The sequence below is a fragment of the Lacerta agilis genome, chromosome 14, assembly GCF_009819535.1.
Source record: "Lacerta agilis isolate rLacAgi1 chromosome 14, rLacAgi1.pri, whole genome shotgun sequence".
Lineage (NCBI taxonomy): Eukaryota > Metazoa > Chordata > Lepidosauria > Squamata > Lacertidae > Lacerta > Lacerta agilis.
Genome location: NC_046325.1, coordinates 29,842,470 through 29,855,239, shown reverse-complemented (window position 1 = coordinate 29,855,239; position 12,770 = coordinate 29,842,470). Strand labels below are relative to the sequence as shown.

General features: G+C 44.0%; 1 protein-coding gene across 1 annotated transcript in view; it reads left to right on the top strand.

The window, feature by feature from the left end:
* Window positions 1–12,770, top strand: part of MLLT6 (MLLT6, PHD finger containing) — an 84,468-nt gene that overhangs the window by 32,659 nt on the left and 39,039 nt on the right. The window contains 1 exon segment of the mRNA XM_033168110.1: window positions 129–236. Coding sequence (XP_033024001.1) covers window positions 129–236 — 108 coding nt within the window.

Here is a 12,770-nt window from a genome sequence, read left to right as displayed (position 1 = left end):
ATCAAGCCAAGATCCAGCAAGGGGGGGGGGCGTTCTTCCTACTTGCTCTTATTTTCTTTTCTTTTCTGCTCCTTTCCCATCCCTCCATCCTCATCCATCACCTGCCCCAACTTCCCATTTGTCTCCAGAAGACATCGCGCCATTCCGGAGGTGGCGCTTTCATAGCAGGAAGGAGGAGCCGGTCGGTGTCACCTACTCAAGAGAAGCATGTTTCCCACCACGAGAAACCAAAGAAGGTAAGAAAAGATGAAAATAAAATGTTAATTGCTGTGAACAGCAAAAATGTATTAATATGTCTATAATATGTATTTTAACCTTCAGCCTTTCTAATTATAAGCAGATCAGATCAAACACAAAGGCATATCCAGTGCCTGTGTATTCTACAATTCTTTGTTCTTGTGTTCCAAAATTATTACTGGACCCAGAATTCAACATCTGGGCAATTAAAATTTGTTGCTGAAGTTACTTCCAGATGACAATAACGACACACTTACCAAAAGAAAAAAGAAAATGAATGCTATCCCAACACAAGCAATGTTCAATGGCTATTGCACACTATCTAGTTCCTTTGCAAAGAGGAAAGTAGTCCTTTGGAAGGACAGTTAGCTCTCTCTCCACCTCCACTGGCACTAGGCCTATCTCTCTTTTGCTCCCCCTGTTTCAAAACACACAACTGTATTTGCCTATATTAACACTTGCACTCAAACAGTGAAGCAGCCTCCCTGGAACTCCAGAATCTGAATGCATAATGGTGACAATTAAGAAGTAAGGGCCACACAGCTATCCAGCCTCCATGTGTGGATCTGCAACACCTCGAAGCCTGAGCTGGGAATGGAGCAAAAACAGGAGGGTTGCAGTGCTTTAAGAGGTCCGAGATGAGGAAAGAAGGAACCCTGTAGATCAAATAAAAGACAATCATGCAAAAGAGGAGGCCTTCCCTGGTGCCCACAGGGTCTTCTCTCACCCCATTCTGAAATTAGGCTGGTAAGAAGACTCTCACAAATGTGCTCATGGGCTCCAAAAGATCAGAGACCCCTTTATTAAAGATGAGGCTGAGGGGCTGGCTGAATTCTGCAGGCAAAAACAGCCCAACACCTACAAGGAATAAAGTAGCACTATAGTCTTTGGTCTTTTCAGACGAAGGACCCACCACTAGCCCACAAATGCAATTGGGGCCCCATTTCTTAAATATTTTTTTAGCATATATTTGTGTGGTGGTTGTGGCTTTGCTTCTGTTGTGAACTACCTTAGGTTAAGCTGCAACCCAGTTAGTGGGCTCCAACCCAACCTGTTGAAGATTGCAGGTCGAAGGTGTCGGGGTTTGGTGTAACACTACTAAAAGCACCCCAGAGAGTGTGTGAGAGAAATATCTTGAGGGCAGGACAACATAAAAAGATGACGCAGCAAGCTGTTTTCGACATGGAGCTTCTCCCTTGGTGTGCCAGCATCACAAACTCGTATCCATACATAGATTTACAGCAGGATAATAACTGTGTTAAGGGATGCGGGTGGCGCTGTGGGTTAAACCACTGAGCCTAGGGCTTGCCGATCAGAAGGTTGGCAGTTTGAATCCCCGCGATGGGGTGAGCTCCCGTTGTTCGGTCCCACCTCCTGCCCACCTAGCAGTTCGAAAGCACATCAAAGTGCAAGTAGATAAATAGGTACTGCTCCAGCGGGAAGTTAAATGGCATTTCTGTGCGCTGCTCTGGTTCGCCAGAAGCGGCTTAGTCATGCTGGCCACATGACCTGGAAGCTGTATGCCGGCTCCCTCGGCCAATAAAGCGAGATGAGCGCTACAACCCCAGAGTCCGCAACTGGACCTAACGGTCAAGGGTACCTTTACCTTTAATAACTGTGTTGCTCGTTTGCAGCCAAAACAGCCCAGAATCTTTTGAGGTGCCACAAGACTCTTCCCTGTTTTTCTGGACATAGATGAAATTAACAAGTTACCCTCCCTTCTCTTAGCCTTGAGAACCCCCAGGGAAACTCTCAAGTTGTATTGGTTTTACCCAGGCTTCTCTAATAACTGGATAGGGAGAAGTACTGTCAATTTCACCAGCACTTGTTAATCACTGCACGCCAGTGCTGATGTACGCATGGTGAAAATGATAAGGCATCCTCCCACTGCTGCCTTAGAGCAAGACTGGAGAATCCTGATGAAATGGATGTCAGTGTGGTGGGTCAGTTTGCCTACTGTGGGGGATAGTGTGTTGTCAGTTTCAATCTTTTGGAACAAAATAGTGGTGGAGGGGAGAGGAGGGATTACACACAGTCATCAATAGCACCAGCAAGCATTCCTTTATTATCCCAGGTGAGGCAGTCGTGCAACTGTAATATCGCCCCTAAAATTATTTTGCAGCAATTGTAGTGGAAGTCATTCCAGCACATGGGGCACCATGGGAACGCCACAGTTTGGGATGAACAAATGTGCTCCCAGTACCAGAGAAAATTGCTGGTATGAAAAACCCTATGTCACAATTCTCTTCCTCTTCCTATTTGAAATCTGTAAAGGATTTAACTATTAGAAGACTGACAGTGAAATCCTGAACACACTTAACTGGGTGGGAAGTAATCTCCATAGACATCCAGTGGGACCTATTTCTCAGTAAACATTATTTGGACTTGTTTCTGAATAAATATTCTTTGGCTTGCACCATAAATGGTGGGTGAAAAGAAGAAAAAGAGGGCATCCTGCAAAAATTGCCCTAACCTTATCTGAGAAATCTGTAACCAGTGTTTTAATTTTCATCTCTAAATAAAGTTTTTCAGGCTTGTAAAAGGAATACTTAAGGCATCTGCTCTTGTACCCACTGCTGCAGAGAAACCATTTTCCAGCTGTTGTCCATACTTCAATCAGTTGTTGCTACTCCTGCTATGCAGCAACACTGTGTAGAAAGAAACATACTGTACAATTCACCTATACTATTGTACAGTGCCCTACACATATCTTATCCTCTCTAGCAAATAAGATGTGGCTAGAACAAACTTGAAACCTTTTTTCAGTGCCAGAAGAAAAACACAAGAACTTGTAATGTTAGAGAAGACCATATGCAGAGTGCCTTAATAAAAAAAATCTCTTCTCCCCATCCCCATTGCACCCCAACTCTCTAATCTGGGATTGACATGAAGGATTTCCAAGTAAGAGGATATGGTTTATTAGCCCAACTTGAACCCTAGCATCTCACTTTGGAGAAATTAACACTTTCCTGGAACGGTAGCAGAATCTGTTTCAGTGCCATTTGCAACTGGATTTTTTTTTTGGGGGGGGGGAGATAGCTCACCCTTGTCTAGGGTGCTTATGTGACCAAAAGCTCAGAGATCCACACGGTTATTAGTTATGCAAAACTGAGAGGCGCTGGTTTGTTTTTAGCCCTGCTGCCTTGTTCAGTTGCAACTGTACTGGCTGTCAGACAGTCATTCTGTCCAATTTCCTAGTATATGTATAGGTAGGTCGGCTTTGGTGTACTCCCAAAGGCAGCTGCTGCCAAGGAAAATGGTGGAAACAGGAAAAGAGAAAGAGAGGCAGGAGAGAGATCAGCACAAGGTAAATGGTGGTAATGGAACAGAGAATGAGCCAAAAAGGCAGGGGGGAGAGGAAGCCAGGATGATTGGCAGGTGATTTGGAGAGCAGCTGACACCAGGCAGGCTATGGAAGAGAAAGTTTCTATATTTGTACAGACTCAGAAAAGAAGAAGGGGGGGGAGAAGCAAGATAATTTCTTTCTGTTAATCTATACAGTAGTGGCAATCATGCTCCAATAAAGAGATGATCGAGGAAACTGTTGGCAAGGTGCAGTAAAGGTGCCTGTCCTGGGATCTATAACGAAGCTAGGCAAACTGCAGGCCTACAGAATAAAATAAAAGAAATTGGGGAAGTAGCCAACCACATATCCTTCCCCTACGTCCCCCAAAGCCTGGAAAATCCTTTTTCCTAGAGGATAAATTATAGCCACAAATTATGTGTACTCTCCCAGCAGCCAAAGCTAGTGTGCATGAAACCTAGAAACAGACTTTGTTAGAGAGGGACAGCTTCCCCAATCCAGCTGAAGCAGCTGCAGACTGTTGGAGGAGGGGAGAGGAGAGATCTAGAGTCTGACGCTTAACCCTGAACAGGTCACCAGCACCTTGCCTTTAAGCAGGTCTAGGTAAAGGGCAAAGGGACCCCTGACCATTAGGTCCAGTCATGGACGACTCTGGGGTTGCAGCACCCCGTTGCGGTTCATTTACTAATCGCTGCTAATTGAACAAATATTGATAATAACTTTGCCTGCCTTCCATTATCTTAGGCTTCATCCACAAGGAGTTTGATATACTGTAGATTCCAAGCTGGATTTTTTTTGAGGCTTTGTTCACATGGCATTCTCCGTATCCAGTGGGCAGCCTGCAGTTTTTCAACAGTAAACTCTGTTTTTTCCCCAATCCAGGGAAAATCTGGAAAGGGGAAGTAACTGTGGACACACTGGAGCACATTGTGCTGGCAGGTTCTGGTGCCATCTACCACCATACCCATCTAAAAGCAACAGGGTTGGAGAGGATTTTCAATGGAAAAATAGGAGGAGAAAGAGTTTGTGCTGTTTTTTTCTGCCTCAAACTCAGTCCTGCTGGTTGCTTTGCATAACAAAAGGTGCCCCCCACCCCAATAATCACCAATCTACATGTAGGGCATAGCTTCTCCTTGTCACTTCAGCTGCCACACAACTTGAAAATCCCACCCCTGCTTTTGTTTAGAATCATAGAATTGCAGAGTTTGAGAACCTTACGCAAATTAGCTTGCTGGTTGCTAATACAGACTCATGCTTAAAGACAAGCCTTTGCCATCCCAGGGCACTCCAGATGTTTTGGACTATAATTTCCATCAACTCCACCCGGTGGGCTACAACTTCTAAGTGATGGGTGTTGTAGTCCAAAACATCTGGAGGGTGCCAGGTTGGGGAAAGGGGGTTGTGGGGAAAATTTTGGCCCTCCAGTTGTTATTGGACTCTACTCCCATCAGCCCTAGCCAGCATGGTCAATGCCAGGGGCATAGCTGTCCCCCCCTTTTTTGCAGGAAATTCCCTTATTCCAGCACTGTTTCCCAATGCAAAAAAGGAAGGTTGACAGCTCTGGTCAGGGGATGATGGGAGTTGCAGTCCAGGAACATCAGGGCATGGGCTCAAAGGTTTCCCATCCTTGCTGTAGACAGGAGGGTTTATATGGCTGGAATGGGTTAACTGGTGGCCCTGTAAATGTTGTTGGTCTAAATCAGGGGTCAGCAACCTTTTTCAGCCATGGGCCGGTCCACCGTCCCTCAGACCATGTGGTGGGCCGGACTATATTTTTTTTGGGGGGGGGGGGAATGAACGAATTCCTATGCCCCACAAATAACCCAGAGATGCATTTTAAATAAAAGCACACATTCTACTCATGTAAAAACAGGCCGGTTCCTGGACCATTTGCGGGCCGGATTGAGAAGGCGATTGGGCCTAATCCAGCCCACGGGCCTTAGGTTGCCTACCCCGGTATACATCCCTTACCATCCCTGACTCATCAGCCATGCTGAGAGGGGCTGATGGAAGTTGGGAGTCAAGCAACACTTTGGAGGGCTGTAGGTTCCTCATGCTCACAAGAACATAGAAATCGCCTTCATGGGATCAAATGATGTTCTGTCTAGTCCTGTACTCTCTTTCCAACAGCCAAATGTGTTTAGGAAGCATGAAGCCTGTTGCTTTGCGTCCAATATAATTAACTGACATACCGGTACATGCCTGGGAAAAGGGAAGGATAGTGTATAGATTTATTTCTGTCTGCCAGTAAAGGGGAGATTAGGACCGGTCACTGGGGGGAGAATTCCCCCCAACTTCCATCCTGGATGACGCAAGCTTGCGGGACTTCAGATATGGCTGTGGGCTCTCTGTTCTGTTCCTCCCAAGTTAGGATAGTTCAGCTAATTAGCAAGGCTCCACTACCTTGTTTCAAAGTCATGTTGTTTCAAATTTGTTGGTATCTTCGTCACATAGGCTTTTTCTGCAAATATTTGTTTTTGCTGTTTCCATTGAATGTGTTTTACATGTGGAAAGAACAAGCCCATTTTGAAACATAGAATTCTGCCCTGAATGTATATGCCCAATTTTATTCTGTATCTCAACATTCATGGGAGCTGTTACAGCGCAAACACACAAATGAACGGGAAATGCCAAAATTGGGGAAAACTAAATCAGTATCTCACTTGGCTGAGCAAAACATGTATTTAAAATTTGCCTCTCCAATGCCATGGTGCCATTTGGCAGTACCTGGCAATATTATAATTAGCTGGACCAGCTTCTATCAGTGTGAAAATACGTGAGCTTTCAAGTGAGTGCTTTAATCTGGAAAAGCTGTAAGAACAAAGAGTTTTATCTGTAACCTGAAAGAACCAACAGAAATAGGCCCATTATTATTTTTTTAAAAAAAAGGTTGTTAAAAGAAGTTCTGTTTCTCTCTTCGCTTCAGTTTTTCTCCGATATCAGTCCTGCAGCATGAGACTAAGCTAAAATAGTTTAAAAGTTTAAAGTTTCAGTAATGTGGTTTTCCTCGTTGTATGCTGAGCACACACCCCAGGAAGATATTTTTATACCCCACCCTAGTTTCACAGAGCTGGTAAACCTCAGTTAAACCAGAGTGTGAGCAGTACAACAGTAGCTGAGGACTCAAGCAATTGTGCATATATATATATACCTGTGTATATATATATATATATATATATATATATATATGCACACACTTCACATAGAAAATTATAATGTCAGGGAAAAGAGATCGAGCCTGACCTTTTCCCTACTTCTGTTCTGTCCAAACGAGAGTACCGGTATGTGCAGGGAGCTTTTGTGGGTTTCTTTGCATGGAGGAGCATTTAATGACCATATGAGCAATCTGAAATATTACTGCCAAACACACATTCCATACCTAAGCAAAAACTAAGCAAAGATCACACCCTTGCATTCTGTAACTCCCCCCTCCACCTTTTCACCCGAAGTATTATAATGCCAGAAGTGTTATTAAGATGTGCTTGCGGATAAACCCTGTGAAAGAGATTAGCCCAAGGCAAAATGCATTTATTCCAAATACAGTATTTCTAAAGTGCCCTTCATTGAAAACGATCCCAAGGCTGGGTGCAACCAGAATAAAATACTGAACTTTAAAGCCTTAAATACAGCAAAACCCAACATATCAGTAAGGATAAAAACACAGTAAATATCAGCAACATTCAGTACTTTGAACTGAAGTGCATCCTTGCTGCCAGTTGCTTAATTTGCAATGGAAGTGCCCTCCAAATTGGATAGCCAAGTTGTGTTCCTTCAATGCTACCTTGTTCTTTACATGCTCAGAGACAAGCTTCTTCAGAATTACTTCACATGTTTCAGGGCTGAGCTCGCCTCTTTGTCTGGCCCAGAAACCTTCCACTCTGTTTCCAGAAGCATGGGAGGTGGGTGCACTTTTTAATTGCGCTAAGGGAAAGACACTTTCCACCTGCTCAATAGCAGTATCTGGTCTAGCCTATTTTGTATGTCTAAAGGGGGAAAAGTTTCCTTAAATGTGTGGTGCAAGTTTTCTGTCCTTGGTCTGCAGACCGATTCTAAACACAGGCAGCATGTGTGATTGAAGGAGGGAAGGGATATATATTGCACATGCCCAGAGACACTGTCATTCATCTCATTCCTACTGGCGTTCCAGGGCAACGTTCTAACGTCGAATCCCGGCTGAAACCATGCACATGCTCAGAGGTGCTCTCGTCTCTTACTATTCTTTCACATTCCGAGGCTGAGGCTCGATAAGAAGAGAAGGCAGAATTTTACCCTTGACCCGTGTGTGTGTGCTTCATTGCTCAGAATAAGGAAGGTATCCTGCCAGGCGGGGCAGACAAGACTTTATCGCTGCTCTCTCTCTCTCTCTCTCTCTCCCCCCCCGCCTCCCTGCCTGTTTTGCTCTCACTGCAGTGCCCAGGCCGGGGGTGGGCGGTGAGGGGTGAATCTAGGGAGGATCTTGTGGGCAAGGCCCTTTCTGGCATCTGAAGGGATCCTATTTCACTCGCCCTGACGTTGGAGATCTACAAGTTAGTATGTGCAACGTGGGCACCGCCTTCCCTTGCTTGCAAGGCGAGAGTTTCCCCCTCCCCATTCCTTTCCTCCTCCTTCTCCCTTTCTTTTCTTTTTTCAACACCCCCCCCCTTTCCACTCTTCCCCGCTCCTCCTCATTAACTATCGGGCTTTTCCTGTGCCTGCCGAAATGCCACCCCCGCCCCCCCCCCACCTCCAGCTGCCCGAAACTTTTCTTACTGTTGGTGAACTTTGGGCAATGAAATGAACTTGGCAACCCCAAAGCGATTGACAAACCCAGGCATTCCCAGAGAGCTTTCTGCTGGAAAGGAGTCTGGAGAGTCGGGAAGGTAGGGGTGGCCTTTTATTTCAAGGGGATCTACCATAAGGTCAGCGCGCACCCCCCCCCTTCCTCCAGTCCGACTTTAATCCCCTCGCCAGTGACAGTGGGGTTTCTAACTCTGTGGACGGCAAGGCAGACAAAAGTGGGCAAGGCATTTAAAAGTTGTGTGTCAGTGTGCGTGTGGCGGGGCTGGGGAAGAGGGAGATCTGAGGGAAAGGGGGTGGGTGGGTATTAAGGGTCAGAAGGGAGAAGGTATGGGGGAATCAGTTGGCATAAATCAGAGAATGACTTGAGTGCATTTTGAGTTAAGAGTCAAGACACAGCCATTGACATCCCAGGGTCAGTGTGCAGGACTGCTTTTGTGTGCCAACAAGGAAGATAATGCAAATTCAGAGTTTCTCATTGGTTTCTATTATTATTATTATTATTATTATTATTATTATTATTATTATTAGCTCGTTTTGAATGCTCTTTGGGTATTTTGTACAGAATTGTAAAATTGCCCCAGAGGTAGTATGTGGGATGGGAAGAGAGGTGTGGGGCAAGCAACGAGCAATGCAGATTTATGCACAGTTTTGCAAAAGAAGCTTTTTTTAAAAAAAAACCAACCCATATCCCCACTATGATGTCACATCAGCCTGAAAGATCTATATTTATACACAACAGTTATAGTGTTCTTCATAAATATCCACCACCATTTTTTTTTAGTCTATGAAAGTTCAGCCCTGGTAAAGTGAATCTTCTGAACTGGATCTGTTCAGATGACTTGAAACCCAGAATGCTGTGTCCTCTTTTTGGGGGTGGGGGGACATCTCAAGTTATTTTTTTTTTAAGGCAAACAACGTAAAAGCTAAAGTGAGAACTGAGACTTTTTTTTGTAAACAAGACACAATTTATAAAACTGGAAATCAACATACAAAATGGAAATACATCAAGTAAGCCTTACATTATTTATTTATATTACTATTGCAAAATTGATTTAAGGCTGCAAAACTACACACTTTATTGGAAGCTCTATTGAACTCGGTGAGACTTTTTTCTGTGCTAACATGCATAGCATTGGGCTGCATATATGTCAGCTGGAAACACTGGAAACTAGATTTGTTAATTTCCTCTTATAAAATTCTAATCTAAAGTTTGCTTGTTTTAATTTTTTCACAGAAGGATTTTTTTAAAAGTAATATTTTTCTCTGTTCTTTTATGCAAAATTTCTTGGTTTGAGGAGTTGATCTGGTATTTCTTTGTTCACATGATACTGCTATTCCTGTACCTGCTTATAGAAAAGGAACTGACAATGGAATCCTGTGTATGTCTTTTAAGAAGCAAATCCCGCTGAATTCAGTTAGCCTTATTCCTAGGTAAATGTACTGTAGGTAAAATTGCACCCTGAAGCTTTCATTTTAAGGAAATCACTACAGTGGTGCCCCGCTAGACGAAAATAATTCGTCCCGCGAAAATTTTCGTCTAGCGGGGTTTTCGTCTTGCGGAGCGGCAATGGGAGCCGCGCTCCGCAAAACGAAAAAAAAAAAAAAGACGAAATTTTTTCGTCTTGCGAGGCAGCCCCATAGACTTTTTCGTCTAGCGGGGCAGCCTCCCACTAGACGAATGCTTTCGTCTAGCGAGTTTTTCGTCTAGCGAAGCATTCGTCTAGCGGGGTACCACTGTATTTTAAATAAATTTCTGGGCCCAAAAAAGTGCAGTCCTGTTACTCATTTAAATTACAAGTAAATGTATATGTAGTTACCTATTATTTAAGACTTTTATATACCACTTTCTGACTGGACTTTAAATAATAAGTAAATCAATGTATTCAATCTAAGGCAAACTAGTGACATGGGGGCTGCATATAAACAAGAGGGGCACTCCAGGCATAAATGAATTTGGAATCAGGCAGAGGCCATGGCAGACCAGCCCCCCACTTTTTTACCTAACAAATCTCAAGCTTAAAGTAAATTAATTCAATAAATATAGAGCAGGCAGGTAGAAAGCCCGCTGGGGTGTGTGGGGTATGCAGAGTATTGTACTGAATCATACATGTCTATCTGTCAACTGGGCAGAAGTCATGCAATATGCTCTTGGTCCTTGGGGAAAACATTTGTTCCTCAAGGGCAAGGTAGATGGCATGTAGAAGTTGAGAGAGGCAGGGGGTTGGTGTATGAAGCCTTTGGAAACATGGCAATGGTAGCCAGGGAATGGATGTTGGATAATTCCCTCAGATATGGAAATGGGAGCAAAAATTTGCCACAGTGTGCATGTTCATCGGAGGTCAGGAACAGAAATAGCAGCAAGTGAATATGAGTGGTATTCACTATGATTGTATTTTAGGTCCGCAAATGTTATATAAGTAATCAACATTATTTTCTGCATAGTTTTTGACTTTTCCGTTCCATTTAAATAGATTACAGCCATATTGAATTGTAACTGAATTGTAGCAGAATGGAAACAGTGCTGTTTGCGATGAACACAAAATAGGAGTGAGGCTCTCTGGGAAGGAGGGAATCACTCTGAGGAAGAGCCATTTGGTCCACTAGAAGGGACCGATTTCCTAGGGGATAATGGTGAAAAGGGTGAAATCTGTGTTGGAGATCATGATGAAGGGGACTGAAAATAAAACTGCCAATATCATAATGCCATTATACAAATATATGATGTGACTGCACTTCAAATACCATATTCAGTTCTGATTGTTTCACCTCCAAAAACGATATTGTAGACCTGGAAAAGGTTGAGAAAGGGGTAGCCTAAATAATCATAGGACTGGAACAACTTATGAGAAATGGCTACAACATCTGGGACTTTTTATTTAAGAAAAAAGGCGAGCAAGTGAGGATATGACAGAGGTGTATAAAAGTACGTAAGGTGTGGAAATAGTAGAGAGGGAGACGTTTTTCTCCCTGTCTCATAATACTAGAATGTGGGGTCTACCAAAGCCAAATGGGGGAAGATTCCAGATTTACAAAAGGAAGTACTGCTTTACACAGTGCATAGTTAAACTATGGCGTTTGCTGCCACAAAACGTAAAGATGGCCATCAACTTGAATGGTGTAGACCAGTGGTTCCCAATTAGAAGTCCTGGGACCCCTGGGGGTCCGTGGAACACATCCAGGCAGACTGTAGCACCATCCCTTGCCTCCCCTCTCCCAACTTTTGTTTTGTTTTGTTATTTTTGCATGGTAATATCACAAATTTTATGGTCTGCTTTAGTGCTGTGTGATTTTTCAATATATTGGCCAAAATCGGTTTGGAAATCACACCGCGACAATGATTTCAACCTGGCAATATGCAGCAATATATTGTGCGAAGGAAGAGAAGAGTTTGGATTTGATATCCCGCTTTATCACTACCCGAAGGAGTCTCAAAGCGGCTAACATTCTCCTTTCCCTTTCTCCCCCACAACAAACACTCTGTGAGGTGAGTGGGGTTGTGAGACTTCAGAGAAGTGTGACTAGCCCAAGGTCACCCAGCAGCTGCATGTGGAGGAGCGGAGACACGAACCCGGTTCCCCAGATTACGAGTCTACCACTCTTAACCACTACACCACACTGGGAGAGCAGGGCAGCTGATTTCAAGGCACCACCGATATCCCACGATGATCTCAGCCGATAACGTGGCTGCTCTGATTTGCCTTACAGTGATACTGCCTTCTCCTGGCACTGAGGTGGAGCAGTTTTTCGCAGCAGCAGCAGCAGCAGCCACAGCAGACGTGCATCTTCACTGGCTGCCACTGCTGCCTGCGCCGTTGACAGGAGTTTGATGCACCTCCCACTCAAACCATGCAGTGGAGGTGACTCCGCTTTCTCTCCTCCCCCCACCCATCTGATCTCCACAGCTGCCCCACCCCTCATCCCTATGCCTGATCTGCAGGCACCCAACCCACATGATCTCCTTGACTGCTACTTCCCTCATCTCCACGCCTAATCTGCAATTTCAGACATTGTGATATATCAGAATATTGCGATGTATAGCCACTGATATATCACAATGTTGAAAACCAGATATCGCTCAGCCCTAGTCTGTTTTTTTTTTAGTATACCTAAAATCCTTTGCTTATTAGAAGCTACCCCACATTTTGTTTTTCCTTTTTTAAAAAATGCTTTGCAGTGGTAACTGCCACAGAGTTCAAAATTTTCAAAAAGTAGGGGGTCCGTGGCTTGGCTTTTAAAAATAAGGGGCCCTCAGTAATTAGCTACCACATTTTTCCGTATATAAGACGCCCCCCTATTTTGGGGGACTCCAACTTAAGTAAATTGGGGGGGGATCTATCCGTGTATAAGATGCCTCCAAATTTTGGACATTATTTTTTAGGGAAAAAACCTAGTCTTATACACAGAAAAATACAGTATTGGGAACCACTGGCGTAGACAAGTTTATAAAGGA